Consider the following 24,267-nt stretch of genomic DNA (forward strand, 5'->3'; position numbering starts at 1 on the left):
GATCCCAGTGAACTTGGAGCCTTATTACTAACAAAAGCAGGCAGAACGCTACACAACACGAAGATTATTCAGTTTCTGTACAAACATTGACTCAATGCATCAGAATGAACTCAAACACAGGCTAATGAAAGAGAGCTTTAAGAGTCAGGCACTCTGTCAGATGCTTCCATTATGTCCGTGGTGTTTGCTGAAGCAAGGGAGTAGACTATGTGTTTACGCCGTACAATAAACGGGGATTTAGGGCCCCTATTGCCAGCGCTCATCTCTCAACACGTAGTGGGGCTGTTCGTGCACTGGAGGGCTCTGCAACTCAATGCTTTTAATCTCTTATTTCTCTCTAGGATTAGAAATAAACGCATCTGTGCTGTTAGCGTGCACCAGCAAGCCCTCCTCCTCAACATTCCCTTTCCACTGCATTGATATTTATTGAGAGTTAATCTCCTGTGATGAGCGTTCACACATGTTTAAGAAATCCCACTCTCAGAGATTTTACACTTTCAGAAGTTTTATGTGCAAAGGTATGATACAAATGAACAAATGCACTAATAATGCATCTTATAGACAATATTTTGACCCAAGAAAGAAAGTACTCTTTTAGCAGCTTCTTCTACCCAAAGTGATTTCAGTGTATAGTGGGGAGCAAAACTTTTATTTTGTATTTTTACACCTACTTTCATTATAAATTATAATATTTAATACACCTACTTTCATTAAAAATTATAATATCAACATGACAATTAGGTCAAAAGTTTACAAAAGTTGAAACTGATCAAAGAAACTCCTTTTTTAAGGTTTTAATCCATTTCTTGGATCAGATTAAGTATATGTGCTGGAAAGAACGTCTGTCCAAAAAAACAAAAAACATTCAAGGCATTTGATACGAGAAAACTTCAAAGAACATTTTAAACTAATATCTTATTTATTTATATATTTATGAAGGCAATTTAGACAGATACTTTTTTTATTTAAATTATACATTTAATGAGACTGTGATTTGAGTACAGTTCTAGGGAAATATTTATTTTCATATTTCTCTCAAAATTCCATCATGTAATTGAGAAAGCCAAAAATGTATCAATAAAAAAAAATTACACTTTTTTTAATGGAATTCCCAATGTACTAACAATCCCATTCAAGCGTTTTGGTCAGAAAGATTTTTTAAAATATATTAATACTTTTATTCAGCAAGGATGCATTAAATTGATCAAAAGTAACAACAAATAATTAATAGTCACAAATGATTTCCATTTTGAACCCTGAAAAAAAGTATCATGTGCTGCTAAATATTAAGCAGCACAACTAATAATAAGAACTGTTTCTTGAGCACTAAATCAGCAAATTAGAATGATTTCTGAAGGATCATGGACACTTAGGAATGGAGTAATGATACTGAAAACCATGATACTTTGCCATTTCTGGAACAAGTTACATTTAAAATAATAAAATATTAAAATACATTAAAATAGAAAACAGTTTGTTTAAATTCTAAAAATATTTCAAATAAATGCAGCATTGGCAAGCATAAATTTATTTCAACAAAATAAAAAAATTACTGACCCCAAACTTTTGTGTGTAACTTAAATTAATCCATTTAAATAATTTAATGTTGCAATGAAAGTTAAAATAATGTCACATCAACAGTCACATCAGTGTCCACATATTTATGCTTCATTTTACTGTAAATGCTTCAAATAAACATTTCAAAATCCAAAACTGTAGTTTATTTCCAGGTTTAAAATGGAAATATCTGATTTTAAATGTGGTCTCAGTCATTTATTCTCCACTGTACTTATTATAAAGAGTCCAATGCTGAAAGCTCATGGGTCACCACTTGTGGGGTTTGATCATAGCCTACTGGTTACTAGCCTAGATCTTTAACCTCTAAATTACACCAGACCCAAGGAAAAGCAAATACAGTTTCTGTGACTAGTTTCGTACTACCCTTAAACCCAATAATGACGACAAAAAAAAAAAAAAACCCAGGATGTTATTCAACTTACCGCCCCATTCCATCTACACAACAACTCTCACACATGTCCAGCAGGCCCATGAATGCCAGTTAGGGTTGAAAAAGGGTTCTGACATCATGTGTTTGTGGAGTTAGTGGTCTCTGGCCACTGGGCTTTCAGGAGGAGAAATGAGGCACTCTGTGGAGTTGGACCCATCGGTGCGGGGCAGCACGGATCAAAGATCCCCCTGTGGAACACAGGATCTGCCCCTCACATCATTCCACTGACCCCAGGCCAGCTCACATGGGAGACAGGTGAGGCTGTGTACGCTCGCCAGGCTTTTACACGCTTCTGGGCACACGCTCATGCTTACATGGACGTGCATGCTCATGCTGCAATTATGTTTCTTCCATTTAGTCACCATGCTATGCTCTGAGCATAATGATTAACAGTGATGAAAATTCATCACATCATTGTGTTGCTAACTCTTTTATGACCCTCCTTCATCACTGAGCACTCCTCACATGTCAAATCAGTTGCTACATCAATACTGGCTACAAACCAGATTACAAATATTATCTAGGCAGTTCTTTGAAGCAGCGAAATGCTAAATTTCATCAGAAGATAATATCTTTATCACATTCAACATCAGTTCACTGTCTAAATATAAAGGTATAAATTATGATCACAACAAGGAACACAATAGCTTTCCAGAGCTTTCACACTCACTGTTCCATGATGGTGGAATAATCTTTTAAAATACAAACCTGAAAAGTTCTCACAATCTTCCAGAAACATCTCACATTGCAGGGCAATAGAAAAAAAAGCAGACCTTCACTGCTGGCTAGATGGGCTTATATATATATATATATATATATATATATACATATATAATAAACTTGGCTGTCTATGCAGTAGATAAGCAAAACATTCATTGAAACAGTGCTAGATGACTAGAAAAAAACAAGAGAAAAGGGCTATGGTGTTCCCTTTTGCCAAAAACGTCAACACACATAGGCCTAATGCACTTTTGATTTTGGCACGGAAAATACGGATGTTCGATCTGCAGTTTTAACAAAAGCTCTGGAGCTATCAAATAAACAGGGATATCTGGGTGCAGGTAACACGGTGAAAGAGTATATATTGTTAATTTACATAGACTTCCGACATTGTAACAACACAAAGCTGGTTGAAACTCTTATCCTTTAACTGTGCTTTCTCCAAAAAAAAAAAAAAAAATCACAATCTTAAATATACTTGCAAATTTCTAGGATCAACATCCTTGAGGATAATTCCAAATCATAGGATTCCTACACACAATATATAGTATAGTATACAGTACAGTCATCTGTGATTATTCATTTTTGTGTGATAACATGCTGATGAGAAACCTAAAATTCTTTATAACCTGCATATATTCACCTCTGACACATCAGTTTGTTTAAATGTGGTTTGATGTTGTACGATCACCAAACAGTAGGGGTGTAACAATACCCTCATGTCATGATTCGATAGATACACATCACGATATTTGCGATACGATATTATTGCGATACTCCAAGACATACAGTATGATAAGGTTAACAAAAAATGTACTGTTGATTAAAATGCTAAATTTGATATTACATTCATTGTGGGTGTAAATAAATAGGCTTGGACTTTGTGCTGTTAACCCAATGCACAGAACAATAGTGACACCAGAATAAAAATATTCATAATTTTGAAGCTGAAAATAGATCATTATTTTAGACGAATATGCTTGCACTCTGTCACTCACTAGATATATTTAAAATAATGTAGGCCACTTTTAACTGGTATAATAAGTCATTTGACATTATCAGGACCCACAAATATCCCCCATTGCATTATTTATTATACATTATATTCAACATTATATGTAGTACTGACACAAACTCTGAAAACTTGAAATTGAAAAAAAACAGTCATTTTTATTTTGGGTGAACTATACACAATAAATAGTCATTATCCAAGATATATATGGTTGCATATTTGTATTGTGATATATTGTAACACGACATACACCCCTACCAAACAGCAAAACACAGTCTGATTTAGATGATTTTGTTTGCTCCTTAATCAGTTGCTGATTTATGTAAAAATTATTTTAGTGAAGTTTAAAAGGACCTCTTATGGTAAAGACAAACAGTTTTGCATAGTGATTTGAAAGCACGCATTGCAGTAATGCCTGGAATTGCTTTGATCATGAAATGCAGTTAAGTGCAAGATGTTGAGCTCCAATCTATCATATGCATAACATAATAATGAGAACACGATTGTAATAGAATGTTGTAAATTCTCTGTGCTTTAGTTTTTCAGCACACTGTTAAAGGAAGAGCGCAGCGCGTTCACGAGTTACACATCAGACTAGCACGGAAAAGTTCATGTGCGCATTTGCTTCCTTTTGTGCAGATGTAAGTTGCAAGATTACTTTTATGTTGTCTTTATCTGATTAATCTCAAATATAAGATGCGTTTGGTTGTGTTTAATAACCAGCTAGCGAAACGCTGTGGTTTACCGACCGTTTATTCACTCTTCAGTTTCAGCTCAAATGCAATGCAACATTACTAATCATTGATATTAATAATGCAGCAGTGTTATTTTGTTCCCATTTTTTAACAGTAAACCCATGTTTTATTTTAAGTGGTTTCTCATTATGGCTTTGAAAATGCGCAATGATGACTGTAATCACTTTCTATCATGAAAAATAAAAATAAAGTGCAAGATGTGCATCACCAATATACAGGCCATATAGAATTATAATGAGAAAAGGATTGTGATAAAATGTTGTAAATTCTCTTTATCAGCACGCTGTTAAGAGAAGAGCGCATCCAGACTTTCCCTTTCAAACCATTGACTGTAAAAAAACTAGCACTCAAGTTCACAGCGCATTTGCGTCCTTTTGGGCAGATGCAAATTGTTACATTTATGTTATGCATCTAGGATATCTGATTATTAATCTCATAGGATATGTCATAGAACAAGCTTCAGTTTACTGGAGATCATTTACTCTACAGCTTTACCTCAAGCAGCTATTCCTTTTAGATGTTTCTGTGATCCATCATAATCTAGCAGTGTTATTTTTTCTAGTCATACGTTCAGACATAGACATGTTTTCATGTCATATGTTTATTTGTCAAATTGTCAACATCAATTTTTGTAACAGTCTTATTTTAGTGTCATTAAATCCCATAATTTTAGATCTTTTAGATAATCTATCACATACGAATAACCTAGCATGAAACGTAGCTAATTTTAAACGCATTTAATGTTTATCTCCTCCCTCCGCTTTAAGAAGAAGTCTTAATCTTCTTGACTTTATCCAATTATTGTATCCAGTTAATTCATGACCTATTTTCTATCCCATTTTTTGGAAATTCAATATAATTGTCAATGTAAGAAATGTTATACCTCAGTGTTATCTTATGATATTGACACTTGACGCACCTTGATCTTTTGCTGGATGTGTCGAAGGGCATCTGCAGTGCCCATGTCAGTTTCCTCCTGAATACACACCACATCCAACTTCATCTTCACGTCCGTCTTGAGCCGTAGATCGGTGCTCAGGGCCTTTTGAACCTCTTTAGTAGTGATGACAATCACCTCTGGAAAAGAACATAACGATAACACTTAGTTGAATTAAGGATCAAATCAGAAGCATAATTCATGTTTTTTATGTACACTACTGTTGAAAAATGTGTTTGTTTTTGAAAACAAATCTATATAAGAAATGTTTCTTGTGCTGCTTTATTTTTGTGGAAACCATTAAAAAAAATTAGGATTCTTCAATGATTAGAAAGTTTAAAAGAATATAATTTATTTGAAACAGAAATCTTTTGTAACAGTATGAATGTATTTACTGTCACCTTTGATCAAGTAAATGCATCCTTACTGAATAACAAGTGTTAATTTCTTTACAAATAAATTTTTACACAAATAATTTTTTACAGACCCGAAACTTTTGATCGGTAGTGTAATTAATAAAATTAGATTAGAGATAGTTTATTGTCATTCTAGCCATATACAGGTGTGTAACAAAATGTTCTTTCACTAAGAATGCAGTGGAGTTTGCAAAAATGACAATAACATTATAAGGACACACGGTGAGTAATACAATTACTTCACTGTAAAGTTAAACAAAGATATTTTTCCTTCATCACACTATTGGTTAAGAACAGCACACTAGAATGTACCTGTGACACCTCAGACTTGTAAAAATACATTAGACAAGACACCTTCAATCGAGTCTTTGTGAGTTTTTTGCCGTTACCCTTTGAGACAGACTTTCGGCCAACTGGATGAAGTTTGTCCCAGAATCCTGCTTTACTGCATAAATATTTTCTAACGAAGCAGCTTACTTACCATAGTTTGTGCTAAAACTTGTAAAAGCTAATTGCAGGGCCTTGTTGGCTGGCGCTCTGGCTGTTAACAGGATAGAATGTGCCACACATAAAGGTGCATACTGTACTGCTGGGCAGGCAAAGGGCCATAGCCACAAACTCCATACCAGCTGGATCTCACGGTTAGTCAATACAGCTAGGTGTGAACAATAAACATTTCATTATCATGAAGACATTAAACACAGATACTCAAGAGGGTACACCTTCTCTACTGGCTCTCAAATGTGCTAAAGCAATCCAGTGAACAGAGGGTTCCAAGTTATTAGTTTTGGATTTATTTCCACAAAAAAAAAAACTTATTTCAATATTTTAAAGGTATGAATAAGGGTTATTAGAAAATAAGTTTTTTTTGTGTGGAAATAAATTCTGATATGTGGCCTTAGGCCTAAGACTGTTTTTTAACCATTAGTATGGAGGATCAGGACTGACACTTAATAATTCAAACATAAAAATGGAAATACATCCCTTTCTAAATGTACAGATTAATAGACATTTAAAACTGTATAAATAAAAATAAATTAGAATAGGGTCCAGTTCACACTGATAAACTAGTAACTGCGACTTAATTATTGCCTCAATAAACGTAATGCTTATTAATAGTTAGTAAAGTATTTGTTAAGTTTAGGTATTGGGTAGGATTAAGGGATGTAGAATATGGTTATGCATAATAAGGCATTAATATGTGCTTTATAAGAACTAATAAACAGCCATTGGCCTAGTAATATACATGCTAATAAGCAACAAGTTAATAGTGAGAATTGGACCCAAAACTAAACTAACGTGCTATCGAAATATTTATATGCACATTTTAAATTACAAAAATGACAAAATTACCAGTTGCCTTTCTTTGTCCATTTGCCAATTCCTTTTCTTTGTCATTTTGTCTAATGCTTTTCTTTATTTATTTGTCAATTCAGTTTTAAACAAATGCCATTGGAGAGTTCACTTGCTTTTTTTTTTTTCAACGTAAAATTGTATATCAATTTATTGTTATTATGTTTATGTTTTAAATGTCTATTCTTTTTGTCCATTTAAAATGTGATTTATTTCCATTTTATAACCTACTAGCACTATTAAAATTGCTCCATGCTATGTTAGCCCAAACTGTTTTACGCTGCATGCTGCTGAAGGTCACCTATTGCTAAGCTATGTGGAGGAAAGCTGGCCTAAAACTAGACTATGTTCAACTCTGGAGTGCAGAGTTGAAATGATCCAACATTAGTTGTCTGGGGTGCATTTGACTCTGTGTAATTGTATCTTGTCATTGTCAGTGTCCTTCCAGCCTAAAGCAGTTGTGTAGATTGAAAAGACCAGAGTAACTTGGCTTAATTTTATTAGTCTTTTACCAGTTTAGTTGTATAGATAGTGTCAACTAGGCAATACATCCACCTTTATAAACAGTTTCCATTTAAGCGCATGAATTTAGGGCACATAAAACGTTAAAATTTAGTACTTATTAAATAAAATATGCTGCCAAAAAATCCTCAGCAAAACTAGTTGGTTTTATCAAGCTCTTGTTCCCTAACAAAAAGAGTCTTGATACTTAAAATGAGAAGCAACATGGGCGCTGGTCTGTGCGAGTGGGTGTAACGTGGAAACCATGCCATTATAGTATGCCAATTGTTAAAATGGCCCTACCTTTCCATTTAGGATATAAGGACTTTATTAGTTCAATTAAAGCAGGCTGCGAAAATTATTACCACCTGCAGCTTAAGTGTGTAATAAGCAATTTCAGCATTTTGTTAACTTCCACCACCACACACACACACACACACACACACACACACACACACACACACACACACACACACACACACACACACACACACACACACACACACACACACACACACACACACACAAATGACAGCTAACCTATGCAAAGAAATTCACATGCATAGAGTTACTGTTTCTGGTAAAACAATAGTTAGTCCTTTTTTTCTTTTCTTTTTTTTAACAGAGTCCAGGACTGTCAGGACACTGAAAGTTAATTATTTTGAATTATTTATTAATTCAAAAATACTAAATAATACAAAAATCATACATGTATAGTGTAAATGCAGCTCAAAATACTTTCCAATAAGAAAGTAAAATTAAAAACATGTAATAATAAAATACAATGTAATGTAGACCAGATACTTCAGAAACTAAACTAGCTGACATCATGTAGTACAAAACTGCATTTTGTATTACTATTTCATTAAATAATATAGATTTTACTGTCCTTGTTACTAAGAAAACCTATTTCTACTCCCAGTTGGCAATGTGGGCCTTGATACAAATTTAAATAGATTAAATGACATACAATATCTAAAGAATTCCCCTTACAAGTAACATTTAAAGTTTCAAGCCACAATGTATTATTCTTAGCAGATCCGTCAAACAGCTGTCAAACAATCTTCTGCAATGTTACGAAGTCAGCTGTCAATCAATCTTCTGTGATTTGAAATAAATTTGTTCTGGAAGAACAGAGATGAAAGAAGAATCTACCCATAAATCTCTATAACAGATATCCTAAAACTATACTAACATACTACAATGTCCCTTTAAATGAACGTTGTTTTGTGATATGGCAGTATATTTACCTTCAAAGCCCACTCTCTCCAGCAGGTTGAGGGGGTACCAGATGAGGGGTCTGTTTCCCACAGGTAGCAGAGGTTTAGGGGTGTTATAGGTGAGATCCATCATCCTGGAGCCTCCACCTGCTGCCATCAGCACCGCCTGCAGCTCCATCCCAAACACCTGCAAAACAAACAACACATTCAGTCTTCCCACACCACAGCACCACACAGAAAACACTGAATCAGACTGACAGATGGAGCTTTCTTTGATTTAACATGCTTTTCAAGATATTACTCCAGACATGCCTCTTGTTTCATCATCTACACTACATCAATTGAGACGTACTGCAAACAAATGACCGCTTCTGACGTTATTATTGATTAACGTTTAAAAATGTTTAGAAACACACAGTCGACTTGCCTCGATTGGTCGTCCAAATGTTTATGATTTGTGAAGTATCGAGTCCGTGCACGTGAAAAACAGCAGCACTGTAGCAGACGCTCATGTGGAGCGGGCTGTCACTAAACTCGCTATCTTCAAACACTTACTGCTAAAACCGGTAGAATCGAAGTATTTAAACACAATGAATATGAATAACTAAAAAAACTCTGAATATTCTGTATGTATTAGTATACAGTCAATAACTAACAAGACATTTCGAGCTAAAGACATAGGGCCGTAACTATTAAATAAGTCGTACAGAAACCACGAGCAGAAACTTTGGTTCCGCAGAGAGATCAGTTCCTCTTTTGACAAAAAATGAGAGGAGAGCGTGAAAATAGTCAGAAGACTTCCCTTTTTCTTGTATTTGTTCATTTTAATTTGTATATATTCAAAGATTATTTGAATTGATATTTTGATTTATATAATGATGTAGGCCTATTTTGATGTTGTTTTTTATTTTATAGACTAAATAATACTAGTCTTGTTTACCTAAATGTAAAAGCAAAAGGGCATAGGCTACTATTTACAGCATAATATTATTGTCAAATATTTTTGTTTTAGTGTATGCATTATGCAATGATTGATTTTCTTATTATTAAATTTTCGCTTTTTGTTGTTGTTGTTGTTGTTGCATAATTTAACTAGGCTACGTAAAGGATTTTGAGAAGTGTAATACGTAAATGCTATTTAGCCTATGTTTAAATGAAAAGGAAAACAGCGCTGAAATTAAAAAATACGGATTATAACAATAGAATACTTTTACACATAATGCAATATGTCATGTAAACTATTATTTAACCATTCATTTTCCAGTTTCATAGAATCCAACACTCCTTAAAACAATTCCCTATAACAACATAAATTGGCAGAAAGAATATTGAATGCTTCTTGGAGTGTTTAAATGTCAAATATTCATTTATTGTGGTTTTACAGCAATAACAACAACTGTAGCTATAACTATTTTGGCAGAATATTACCATGGTACATTTTTGTAATAGATTTTTCCTTCCCACATCAACAATACTCTCGTGTCTTAAAGTTCACTGGGAACCTGTGTAGCCTATTAAGAACATGTCCAGTTTTATAGTCAAAATTTAAAGTCTTCTCTCAAGCCCATTCCTCCACCCAGATCCCCTCAGTCAACAGACATGGCCCAAACCCCAATTCACAGACCTCCGATGTAACAGCAAATTGAACTCTGGGAATGTGGCTTAGCTTTGTTTTCTCTGGATAGGAGATGAGCTTCATTGGTCGCTGCCTGCAGAAGAAACATTGGAATAACAGGGCAGGCTGCCTCCATTAGAAAAAAAGCAGAAAGAGAAGTTAAAGCAAAGGAAATATTGATGTTAAAGCTTTGAGTGTTTGTGTGCTGAATTCACACCTTTGCTATGTCCCCTAACACCAACTGTTTGTGATTCACACTCTCCAAAAACTTTGGCCACCTTATCTTTTCTTCTTTTGTAAAGTGAAGCAATATTTTTAAAGGATAACCCGAGAAATCTCATATGGATTACATGACCCAAGTTTAACATCTGGTGTACTGCCTGAACGGACCGCTGCAATTTCTGTGGGGGTCATCATGTTAAATGATCACAAACAGAGAGAAAAACAAACATTCTCATTTACATTTTTATGTCCAGCTAAACAAGCAAATCTGCTTTTTGTTTGGGCTTTGTGAGGAAAATGATACGTTGGTGATGTGCATCATTGAAACTAGATTTCAATCATTTCAACCATTGTTCTATATCTTCAGATGTTCTGGAATCTATAAGAATAAAATGACAGAGACAATAAAGCATTTAGTGGCTTATTGCTGATATAAAAATTGTAATAATAATAAGAAAATAAAACAATTAAGAACCATATTGGACATTTAATTTTATAAAATCATCTGTATTGGTAAAAAAAAATTCAGTATTTGACCGTCATTTCTCATTTCTTCGAATTTCAAAGTTAAGGGTTGAATTTTAATGTCCATGCAATCTGGGAACCATCATCTCTGCAATCCAGCAATAATAGTTTTTTATGTTCTAATACCTGTGATTCGTCTTTATTTACAAGGTGTTCACTACAGATGGCAGATGGCAATATTTTTGTCATTAAAGCAGCGGGCTCTGGTTCAAGAAAACCAGTAATAAAAGTCAGTCCAGGCCACTGACACTTCTAATTATCTGCTCTTTTACAGCACTAACATGTGACCATAACAAAATATTGAGGGCTTAAGACTAAAGGCAGCCACATGATAGTGCTAATGATGGCATGGAGGCTTGGGGCACAGAGAGGAAATGTGGCACAGGTGTTGCACTGGAACAAAGTCCTTGATGAGTGCTGTTTGAGATGAACATGCACAAATATATATATATATTTTTTTAGATCTTAGATAGATAGATCTCTCTCTCTCTCTCTCTCTCTCTCTCTCTCTCTCTCTATATATATATATATATATATATATATATATACACTGTAAAAAATTATTGTTGGTTTAACTTAAAAAAGAAAGTGACCTGGAGTTCATTGAAATATTTGGTTTAATCAATAGAAACTCAAAATATTATGTTATCTGAACTACATTAATTATCTAAGTTGATTTGACAAAAGATAAAAAGTTGTGATTACAAATAATGAAAATATTTTTTTTACAGTGTTTATATATATATATACATACAGGTGAAACTCGAAAAATTAGAATATCGTGCAAAAGTTCATTTATTTCAGTAATTCATCTTAAAAGGTGAAACTAATATACATTATATAGACTCATTACATGCAAAGTAAGATATATCAAGCCATTATTTGTTATAATTTTGATGATGGCTTACAGCTTATGAAAACCCCAAATTCAAAATTAATATTGTAAATAGGTTTTCATAGCTGTAAGCTATAATCATCAAAATTATAACAAATAAAGGCTTGAAATATCTCACTTTGCATGTAATGAGTCTATATAATGTATATTAGTTTCACCTTTTAAGATGAATTACTGAAATAAATGAACGTTTGCACCATACTCTAATTTTTCGAGTTTCATCTGTATATATTCTGTCTAAAATGCAGCATGAATTGTAAAACTGCATGACTTATGTGGTTTAAATATGCATTCAGGTGTAAAACTGCAAATTTTGTGACAAATCCACTGAGCCTTATGTTATCAAGACAACTAAGCCAGACAATTTGCCATTGGTGCAGTCAACATAAAGACTTTCCGGCATGGGATAATGAGACTAGATAGATAGAAGCAAAGCAGAGTCATAAGGCTACCACAGACTTGAAGCTCTGCCTCGATTTCCTCTGATTTCCTATTCCTGGCCATCGCAGCTCTTGTAAATCATTCTCAATTCCCTTAAACAAGCCAGTTGGATTAGGTTGGTTTAGATCATAAACATTTGCAGGGCCAGACCACCCAGGGAGTGAGACTCAGGCCTGACCGCTGCCTCGCTGCAAGCCACGGCCCGGCCGAAAGCACAACACGCTCAGTGTGGTTTGTGTTTGCGGCACTTCCTGGACACAGAGAAAGAGAGAAAGAGAGAGAGAGAGAGAGAGAGAGAGAGAGAGAGAGAGAGAGAGAGAGAGAGAGAGAGAGAGAGAGAGAGAGAGCGAGAGAGAGAGAGAGAGAGAGAGAGGGCCCCATCTGCCATGGAAACAAAAACACCCCCCACCCCACCAACTTATTCACGGTCAGCCACCGATAGACTGTGACATAGATAAACACACTGGGCTCCACGGGCTCCATACTCTGTCCTGTGCATTTCAGAAAGCCCTGTTTCATTCACTGCTCCCGTGGAAAAAAAGAAATTGCCAGGCTTTACAGGATGGCTTCACAGACATAATAATGCATGTGGAAACAGAAAAGGATTCTTGTTATGACAAGTGAAGGAACAGAAAAACATTTTGTGTTGTTTACAAGAGAGATTAAGGATTACATTGGTGTGGTCTTGAGTATAGTGTGCAAGTGAGACATTGCTTGACTCAAAAGTATTGGGTTAAAAGAACTGAGGAATTAGCCTAGAGTTTGACAGAGTCTGAGCACATGGTTTTCATTAATGCTCAATTGGACTCTGCTGTAGCAGGTCTCCCAGTGAGTGCTAGTTGACATGGAGGTTGAACTGTGAGAATACACATTCACAGACCCATTAGCAACTGATAATGGTGCATAAATCATGACCACACAACCGCTCGGTTAGTTCTGAACTGCAGCACTGGCTGTGAAGGTATTTATGATTGTTCATTTCTAAATAACGATGAGAAAAAATACTTAGCCTATAGGTCCAAATGGCATGGATGTGTTTGTGACATAAAAATACAGGATTTAACTAATCATTTAACTTACAGTCAGCAATTTGCACGCATTAATCTAGGCTTAACTTAGGCTATTTGTGTACGCCTATGTGATTATTGCAGGTGCTTGTCATTGTGTGTATGTCTCAAACAGCAGCTTGTATGACCTTCCAGCTGCAAACGGAATATGAACCCATTTTAAAAGGGATGATCTAATCTGTTAGTATTTTACACAACAGACCAGCAGAGAAAAAAAAGAAAAAAAGAGGAGAGAAAAAAAAAACAGCCGTTAGGCCTACGTTATTACGGCGTTCAAGTGCGTGAAAGCAGTTCGCTCTGCCTTTATAAAGCGGCAACGAACTGCAATTACACCGAATCGTTCTTCTTCAGACCGTTGGAACAAGTCCAACATAGAAGTTTTTGCTCGCCATAGAAAAAACACCTCTTCAGCGGACCGAATCACAAGCTGCTATTGTGAACGCGGCACTCCGCTGCTGTGCGCGTTCCGGTGAGAAGACCAACAAGAAGATTTTTTAAAAAGGTTTAGGGGGGCGCGACCAAAAACGTTTGAGAACCACTGCGTTACATACAGTAGGCTATTTGAGTAACGTTAGCCTCAAATCCAACGAATAACCGATGCCATTCCCAAAACATCATGTTACAATCTATCCCTCACAAATCAAAGCCAGCGCTGATTCCAAAGTAAATATCAAAATGGCGACGTTCATCGACACGAGTCTAGCCTACACAGAACGTGTTGTCCAGTGCGGTTACATTCACACAGAGGTGAGCGTAAAATTAGTTTGTGAGAAAATGTGAAAGTAAACAACTCAAATACAGGATTGTGTCAACTGTATTGTGCCCCAGCTGGCGTCCCATGAAATAGCAGTATTTTACTGTGAAAATCCTGTACATTCTATTGCTCCAGCATGTTTAAAATGTTTTTGGGGTTAGGCTATTTGTTGAATTGAAAGAGTCTGTCCAGTAGCTCTTATAGCTGGTTATTGTTATTTAAGGACTTAATGCTGGTATCACATGCTGAAAGACTGTGCTCCCCAGAGATTTGTAATTTGTGATAACGGCACTGACAGCCATCATTAACTCGCTGGCTTTAAACACAGACTTTGCAGGGTGACACCACATAAAACCCTTCAGATTCCTTGTAAAGCTTATGTAGACCATTCTCCACTCTGACATGGGTCCGGTGTGGCAGTGGTAAGACTGACACATCCCAGTTGTCCCAAGCTACAGGCCAGTCTGGAATGCTGCTCCCCAGAGCTTGGGCCCCACAAGTGCCTGGCTCCCTGTGCTAGGTGAGTGTCTGTGGCAGGGTTTTGACTGTTTTACATACTGTCTAAGCTTGGCTTGCCTCATATCTCAGTTGGTTAATGATTGCTAACTCCTAATTGTGGCCAGCGTCCAGGCAAAGAGTCACAGGGTCCAGACAAAGAGTCACAGGCCAGACCTGGGTAATGAAAGGGAGGAGAAGAGGGCATAGGGAGAGACAGAGAAAAAAAAAATCATATTAATATAACTATATAAGACATACTAACATAAACTTGGAGCATTGATATGGGTCAAATCTATTACAAGACCAGTGTGTTCCGTTTTTTTTTGTATTTTAATTGCATTAGATTGTTTTCATAATAATAATAATGATTATTATTATTATTTAATTTCAATAATTATAAGTCACCCTCTTGCCCCCTTGGCTGAGGCCCTCGGTTGAGAATCAAATTTGCATGGCTTTTTTTGTTAAATCATTTTTTTAAATGTCTTAAAGGTGCAGTCTGTAAGAATGACAGCTAGTGGTCGAAATAGGTACTTCAGTCCAAATTCAAAATATCTGAGATCGTTGTTTCCCCCGCCCCCTCCTCTTCAGACTCAACGCTCACACGGATTGCCAGTTTGAGGACACGCAACAGGAACGAGGGCAATTGACAATGAAAGCCTTTGACTTACACACTTTAAGTTGATGAGTTGATTTATCCAGATTTTAGAGATTTCTTTATAGAGATTTTTTGATGGATACCGAGGCTTTTTAGGTTGGGTAGAATCTGCAATCTCTGACAGTTTGTTTGCTGGCCTGCAATACGCCATGTTTCCTGCAAACTGGCATCCCGGGGTGTCGAAATACTATTGGGTGAATTGGCAGTGGGTGAGATCAAAACAGACCAAAACCAAAACAGACATTCCAACACGGAAAGCACATTTCAAAGTAAAATAACTGGCTGTAGAAGTGTTTTTCAGAGAAACGAGTATGTGAACTCAGCATGTTTCCTAAATATCTGAAAACATAATATGGTATTTGTATGCTGAGTGTAAAATATTCAATACAGCACCTTTAAAATGTCACTTTTTTTAATTTAATTCAAATGTAATTTTTTTTTATAATTATAGGCTACTATTTTTTGAAAATTGCTATATGTAAATTTCTATTAATTTAAAATGTTATAAGATAATTTTTTCAAAAAGAAATGTAATTGTCATGCGGTGCTTGTTTTCTTGAACTGTTGAAAACACCACGGGAATACTCATCAGGCAAAACCCCTCATCTTTTATTTGACACTATACTGTACCTTATCCTGCACATTACTGTTTTTCACTGTACTGTGCACACATCAGTCCACCCGGTTCCTGTGATCTCTGTGTGTGTCTCCCTTGCCTGTGTCCACCCAAACCCATCGGTCTGTGAGGTCTCTGACCACACATGCTCCCCACGCCGCTTCAAACATCCTCGCTGTCTCCAACGCCGTGCCCACATTATCTCTCTGCACGTGTGGAGCCTGCCTCCAGGCACCGAACACCGGGACTTTATTGAGAAAAATGAGCGTTATATCTTGCAGTGGCTCATTTCGGTTGGGGAATTTTCTTTTAATTATGAACGAGGCACATCTAAGCAGTGTTTAATCACTATTTTATGGCCGACTTGTCATAGTTGCGGCATCCTGTGATATCTTCCTCCCACAGTGGCTGATGAGACAGTCGCTGTTCATTGATGGTTGACTCGCGTTTATGCGTAATTGTGCCCGTTTTATCCAGCTGGACTCGATCCATCTTTTAGACTGGGCTATATCTGGAAGAAAGAAATCTATAAAGCTTTGAGCAGATTTATAAAGGTTTGATTTATCCTTGGATGACAAGACAGGGAATAGCTTGCAGATTCCACGCCAAACACAACGGACATAATACTAGTGTGGTTTTGTGATGAATTTTCGATGTGTGGTTTGAGTTTTGTTGTATCTATAGAACATCTTTCACCTGCCTGAATAATACTCTAATGCGTCTGTAATGAATTACTCAACATGCTTGGATCTGAACGTAGAAAATGAATGAGGGAAGACGCTGTGTAATGATGACAGGTATAATGACGCTCCTCAACGACAATAATTATAGATTTGCTGTTCTGTATTTTTGAATGTCTAGTGCCCCCGGGCAAAACGCTGGTGTTTTGTCCCAAACACACTGAAGGGCTTTTGATTCTCTCTCGTCGTAATTAGACTGATGAGTGTCAGAAAAGTCCTCAGTGTCTCATTGTGGTTTAATGGAGATTTCTTCTGCGGTCACTGTGAGCGAGCTGTCAGACTCAGACATTCAGCTGGCTGTCCTGAGAAATTTACTCTGTTGCCTCTGAGCTGATATCTGGCAGCATCTCCTCCATTCTCAGAGAATTCCTCATTCTCCCTGTAGCGGCTGCCAGGCTCGGAACACTGTCGGAAACGCTGCGGCTTTGGCTGAGCGCTGTGTGAGGTCCACCTTCACTGTGTGAGCAGTCTGCTGGCAGAACAAATATGGGTGGGACTTCTTGCCACACACACGCACACACAAACACACATCCCACACACACACACACACACACAGAGGCTTTCTCAAATCACACTTTAGGATTTCATTTACTAGGCTAATGAGGCCAGGGCTCAGACTGAGTCACGGTTAAACTGTCTCCTTTTCTGCACTCTGCTGTGAACCAAACGCTTCTCTTCCTATTACCGTTGAACGTGTTCAATCCTTCTTTTGGTTGTGGATTCGGATGTACCAGTATGTCACAATACAGAAGAAATGTCATTGCAACTTTAAGGCACCCATCTTATAGTCAATTATGGTCATTTACATTTATTTTTATCAGACTTTTTAAAAAATCCAAAACAAACTACAGTGCATTCAGAGTTTACATTTGATCAACTAATGCATTCCTCTCAAATGATGGAATCAAACTTTAAAAAAAAAACTTTAAAAATTACCTTCCGATTAGCCTACATATCTGCATATGTGATGGACATCGGGTATGTAGCCTACATCTTTGCTCGCTCCTTTGAAGGTATCTTGAGTAAAACGACTCTATTTAACAAAGCTCATACAAAAGACAACTTGTTTTACAGAATACGGAAGTTTGTTACGCATAATCACCACCTGCCTACACTCAGGCAATGTTAGACAATGTTAAAGAATAGCCAAAAAGCTAATGTTTAACGATAACGGCAGCTAAAATTCTAACTCTTTATTATACATATACCTGAGCAAACATTAGATTCAGTGTCTATTTTTATGCGACTTCTCCTTTAGTGTAAACGCACAGGGTGATGTTTGAAAAGCATCTCAGGATGACGCACGTCTTAAAGTAATCATACCCAAACTGTAGTAAAGCCACCCAAGCAATGTTTTCATGTTTTCACTGTGGTCGTGCACCTTTGTGTTTATTATTGAGTTCAGGTGAAGTAAGATGTCCCCGGAAGACTATTTGAGATGGAACCATTTAGGTTTCTGTTGAAATAAATGTTTACAGCATTCCAAACATTTTGTGTGAGACAGTATGTGTGGTCCTGTCGACACCTAGTGAGAGGTGATGTCTTGTAAAGGTGTGTTTCTGTGCGCCTGCTTGTTTTACCTGTGTGTGGTTACTCGTATGTATTCGGGAGAGAGAGAAAGAGAGAGAGAGAGAGAGAGAGAGAGAGAGAGAGAGAACTATGTCTGAGTCTGTGTGTGTGGGAGGATGTCTGCACATGTGAGTCTCATAACTTTTTAACCAAAGTTTACACACACACACACACACACACACACACACACACACACACACACACACACACACACACACACGCACGTGCAATTAAAAAAAGGGGGACAAAACATCTGTTTTAGCACTTACTGTACAATTGTGCACTTACATTCTTTTAGAGATTTTAAATACTCAGTTTTACAAGAAGACTGTGCTTTTTTTGTTGAGAACCTTTCATTTTAGGAAGAATATATATTTTTATATATTCATTTGGTGTCTTATTTATTTATACAAACATATAGCACATGTGCTTGCTTGTATGGAAAAGTAAGAAGGTTCCATTGAGACTGTAAAAGCAACACCATAAAATGTGGGGAAGCAATTGTGTGAATTAGGAGACTTTTATTATATAAAAAAGAGGAAAAATTGCCAAGTTCCAATGAAGCATCTTGTACAACTTTGCTTCAGTAGCAATTTTGATATTTTCTTTTTGCACAGCGCCACTTTGTGGTCAGTTTGCGTATTGCATGAGAAGCGTATTGCATGGGTTGCGATTTGCATCAGTCTGCCTGCACAGGGGCCGAGGGGCCTGGGGACTGAGGAGGGCCCAAAGAGGAGGGTCCGGGGATGAGAATTCCTGCCTGCTATGGCTGGTAGCAGCTTCCGCTCACTCTGGGAAATCGGTTGAACTAAAGCCATCCTGTGAATCCCCACGCGGAAATAAATTATTTTTAACTAGCCCCCTCACACACCATACTGCGGCACAGAATCAGGCATGTGCTTCAGCCCTCTGGGTGTGTGTGTGTGTGTGTGAATGTGCACATATGTTCTGGGTCTACACATGTAGCAGTGTCTGTGAGTGTAGGTGTGTACGCAGCTGGATCTGTCTTTTATTCCACTCCCTGGTATAATGGTTCTCTCCTACGCATGGGGTGCTTTATGCTGTCTCTGAATGAACACTCTGTGCAAACGATAGCCTACTGTATGTCTGACAGCTTCTACCCCACATAGTATTTTTTCCATCTGTCTTGGACCTGAAAGAAGGTAGTGCAATACACTTATAAATAACACATGCATGACAGTTGTGAGGACACTTTTAGTAGCTTTCATAAGTATGCGGTCATTCGCAAAGTTCGAGCCGTATTTAAAAGTCTCTTAGTCAATGTCAAGCACACATACATGGAAACCTGTAGGGTCTGACATGACTGGTAGATGGTAAGAATTTAGATCTAGTTCACTTAAAAATTAAAACTACCCACCCTCGCGTCTTTCCAAACCTGTATGACTTTCTTTCTTTTTGCCGAACAACACGATATTTTGAAAGAAGACTGTAACCACACATTTTTGGTTACCATTTACTTTCATTGTATTCACAAAAAAGTGAGACTTTTCTTAAAACATGTCTTTCATGTTCCACAGAAGAAAGAAAGTCATATGGTTTGGATCGTCATGAGGTTGATGTGGAATGATGACAGAATAAAAAAAAAAATTGGGTGAACTATTCATTTAACCTTTTACCTCAATATGATCTTATCTGAGTATCTTATCTTATTACCCGAGTAAACAAAAAAAGCCTGTCATAATCCAAATTGTATGATAAAGTGTGTCATTTTTGTGTTTATGGAGTCACTAAACGGAAATGTTTTCAAACAGGTTTCCTTATCTATGCTTGGATCTGTGAAAACTCTGTCTGGACTGTCTGTCCATCTCTGCCTTGCTTTTTGTCTCTGTCTCTCTCTCTGTCTTGAATGTACGCATGGGAATGAGACGAGAGCAGGGTGCAGTGGGTTTGCTTGGCAGCTGGCATGCCAACAGCACTCCCATCACCTCGCCGACTTAATGCCAGTGGGAGTGAGACAAAGACCACCCCAATTCAGTGCACCATCCCCTGTGCTCATCAACCCACTGGACTATAGTACCAAACCAATGAAACTGAAACAATAGTAGATTGAATACAACTCCTCACTTTTGAACAGTTGTATGATAGCAAATATTAAAATAAAAGTATAAAACACATACACACACGCACGCACGCACGCACGCACACACACCAATACTGTTATTTTAATATTTGCTCTGCTGAGAAATGGCAAGTTTTTGGCAGTATAAACACCAGAGTGAGTCTGTAAAATATATTATTTGCTTTAACTGACCACATTTACAATTCACAAATGATCCCCAAGAGAAAGATATGTGGTATCATATATGCATGTTATTGTCCACCTAGGACTGAGTTTATATTTTTGTACAAGTTAAATATACTTTTTGTGGGTTGCTAAATGGTTCCTGATAATTCAACGCATCGTGACCAGTTTCCTTTTTCAAACTGGAGCAACAGATAGAGCTTTCACTGCTTATGCTCAGACTGAAGGCTGTCATTAGTGGAAATGGTCAACCAATCAATGGCTCAAATGTGGTCAGTTCAGGAAGGTGGATTTGCTCAGATTGAGTGAAGCGGTTGGGACTTTCCAGACCTGACCATACTGATGCTCCCTCTCTGCCTGACCATATATTTGGCTTGTTAAAAGTAATTTTATTCAGAATTAAAGGCAAATTATTCTGTTGTGATTCTACAGCCAGGTTGTCATACATCATACATTGTGTGTGTGTCTGTGTGTGTGTGTGTGTGTGTGTGTGTGTGTGTGTGTGCGCGTGTGTGTGTGTGTGTTACAAAATATGTTAACAGTTATTGATTATATACACTACTATTCAAAAGTAGATTAAAATAATAATAATAATAATACTTTCATGGTACAAGAATGCATTCAACTGATCAAATATGACAGTAAAGACATTTATAATGTTACAGAAGAGTTCTATTAAAAAACAATTCTGAAAACAAAAATGTATTAGTTCCACAAAAATACTAAGCAGCACAACTGTTTTCGACATTGATAATAATAAGAAATGTTTCTTTAGCTGCAAATATTAGAATGATTTCTGAAGGATCAAACATCAAACAGTGTAAGGCTGCTGAAATTTCAGCTTTGCCATCACAGAAATGGATGACATTTTAATATAGCTTTGAAGCTTGAAGATCCTGCCTTTCCGCATAATGAGCCTGGTTTCACACATCTGTGACTCCTGATTAATGATTGCCCTCTGGTGGGAGACTCAGACGATGCTTCCAGAAGCTTCATTCATATAATGCCTCTTTTCTCTGTTATGATCTACAGTAAACTCAGGGGTTTCAACCAAGGTCCAGGGAAATGCATGGGGACATATCAAATAAATATAACTATAAGATTTTTGTAACACATTTCATGACATTTGAACTATTTGCATGAACATTATTTAGTGATGTGATATAAGTGTTAATATAATTTATTTGTTTACTTTTATATGTATATACTTTTAAACTATTTATTAATTTAACATTTATTGTTTTAACATCTCTGGCTCCTGGATATATTTCTATAGTCTAATACACACACTACCAATTGTACCAGGGCTGCATTTGATCACAAATACAATAAAAGCAAGCAGTATTATTGTGAAAAAAATACTATTTAAAATAACTTTTCTATTTGAATAAAATTTTAAATGTAGCCTTATTTATTCCTGTGATGGCAAAGCTGAATTTTCAGCAGCATTCAGTATTCAGTGTCACTTGATCCTTCAGAAAACATTCTAATATGCTGATATGGTGAGAAATATTTCGTATTATTTTTAATGTTGAAAACAGTTGTGCTGCTTAAAATTTTATGGAGACCGTGGGACATTTTTAAGACATTTTTTTTATTTAGGGTTCTTTGATAAATAGAACATTCAAAAGAACAGCATTTATTTGAAGTGGACATCTTTTGTAACGTTATAAATGTCTTTATTGTCACCTTTGATCAATTTAATGCATCCTTCCTAAATAAAAGTATTAATTTCTTTAAAAAAAGAGAAAAAAATATATTCCTGAACCCAAACTTTTGAACAGTAAATGTCTTATTTCTTTGATCTTGAATTCACCACTTATTGTAACGTAGCAATATGATATAGTGGAACAACCTGGTAAGAATAAGTCCTTTGCCCAATTATAACTCAGCCCTAACGTCCTCTCAAGAGTGGGCCCTCCAGGTCCAGTGGCCCCTCCCCCCCACCCAAACCTCAGCTGCCCCACCTCCTCCTCCCGCTCACCCTCATGCTCTTTTCTCCTGGTTGCCTGGGCAATGCCTAACAAAGCCATCATTTCACCAATTTCCACAGAAACAGGTGCTGGTACAATGGCCGCTTCCTTCTGCACTGAAAGAGAAGGTTAGTGAGGTTCATGGGAACTCGGGCGGACAATCTCAGGGCTGTCCAAGTGTCGTCCTTAGGCTCTGACATAAAAGAAGGCTAATTTGTTGTCGCTGTTTTCCCAGGAGGGGGGGAAAGGAGGGGGACACACATTTTTTGGAGAAACAGACCTTGTGATATCAATCTCAGAGTAGCCGAGAGGTCTTTTTCTGATGTGCTTGACATCCAGTGTTTTGCCTATGTAGAATGACACATGTTTTATGTGTATGGTTGTAAGTCAAAGAAGCCAGGACAAAAACAGAAGTGATGTCATTGCTATGAGATGTTTTATTGGCTATTTGATGCTGGGATCCACCTGCATTGCACACTATGGTCTCTTCTGCTTTCCTCACACCTCAGAACTGGAATCCAGGGGTTGTTGGCAGCACTGCAAAGTCTGGATATTTGGGGAAGGGGAGGATCCTTTTTGCATAGTCTTAAATTATGATTTGTGGAAACCATTTCAGAATATATGCCTGAATCTATATGCCAGACAATATTTGACAATTATATACTTCTCTCTCTCTCTTTTTTTCAGCAGTTGAAAGGCCCTTCAGGTAAAAGAGAAAATATTAAACTTATTTTGCAATATTTTATTATATTATGAACTCTATTTGTTTTATAAACATAAATATTGCAGAAAATGTGTTATAAAACTCTCATGACTATTTTTTTTTTTTTTTTTTTTTTTTCATGAACATTAAGTTGTTGTTTTTTAACAATGTTTTGATTGATTGTTTGTATGTCATGAAATTCAGGCATAGTAACATCTCTTCTGTTCATTTATGGTATTTGCAGAGTTCAGGCTGATTAATGCAGTGTCTATTGAGAAGGTCTTGTTTACCTCTATTAGTGGTGTTGTTTCCCCCCACATCAGGCTCCAAAGCACTGCCTCCTATGGTTCAACTTGGGGGCCACCAATGCACAAAGTAAAACACACTACAAAAGAGTATAATAAAACATGCCACTGAACAGAAACGGAGAGAGAGAGAGAGAGAGAGAGAGAGAGAGAGAGAGAGAGAGAGAGAGGAGAGAGAGAGAGAGAGAGAGAGAGAGAGAGAGAGAGAGAGAGAGAGTTAGTTGTAAACCTGTCTGAAAACATTCCAATAAACAGTGGAAGAATGTAAGCTTATTTGAGTCTCGTCTAGAATGTCTTTTTCAGTAAACTACACACCTTAAAGACAGACAGACAGACAGACAGACAGACGCAAACAAAGTGTAGCATATTCTTAAAAGGCAAACAAGTGCAAGTTAAAACAAAAACAAAACATGATCTTCAATGCCATAACACAGTTTAAATGTATAAATGTCCAATAGGAATTTCAGCAACAATAGGAATTTCATAAGTAATTTTAGCAAC

General features: G+C 36.7%; 1 protein-coding gene and 1 long non-coding RNA gene across 2 annotated transcripts in view; one reads left to right on the forward strand and one right to left on the reverse strand.

Moving 5' to 3' along the window:
- Positions 1-9,654, reverse strand: part of eif2b3 (eukaryotic translation initiation factor 2B, subunit 3 gamma) — a 38,384-nt gene extending 28,730 nt beyond the window's left edge. The window contains exons 1-3 of the mRNA XM_079613127.1: positions 9,350-9,654; positions 8,953-9,109; positions 5,415-5,572 (exon numbers count right to left, since the gene is read on the reverse strand). Of these exons, the coding sequence (XP_079469253.1) occupies positions 5,415-5,572; positions 8,953-9,100 (306 nt within the window). The 5' untranslated portion in view covers positions 9,101-9,109; positions 9,350-9,654. The remainder of the gene's footprint in view (positions 1-5,414; positions 5,573-8,952; positions 9,110-9,349) is intronic.
- A 4,403-nt stretch (positions 9,655-14,057) lies between these two features.
- On the forward strand, positions 14,058-23,805 carry LOC306999399. The gene is made up of 3 exons (XR_013797841.1): positions 14,058-14,434; positions 23,446-23,464; positions 23,706-23,805. It is a non-coding gene; the product is annotated as an uncharacterized lncRNA (long non-coding RNA).
- The last annotated feature ends 462 nt before the right edge of the window (positions 23,806-24,267 follow it).

The sequence above is a fragment of the Phoxinus phoxinus genome (genome assembly GCF_949152265.1).
Source record: "Phoxinus phoxinus genome assembly, chromosome: 5".
In the NCBI taxonomy this organism is placed as follows: Eukaryota; Metazoa; Chordata; class Actinopteri; order Cypriniformes; family Leuciscidae; genus Phoxinus; species Phoxinus phoxinus.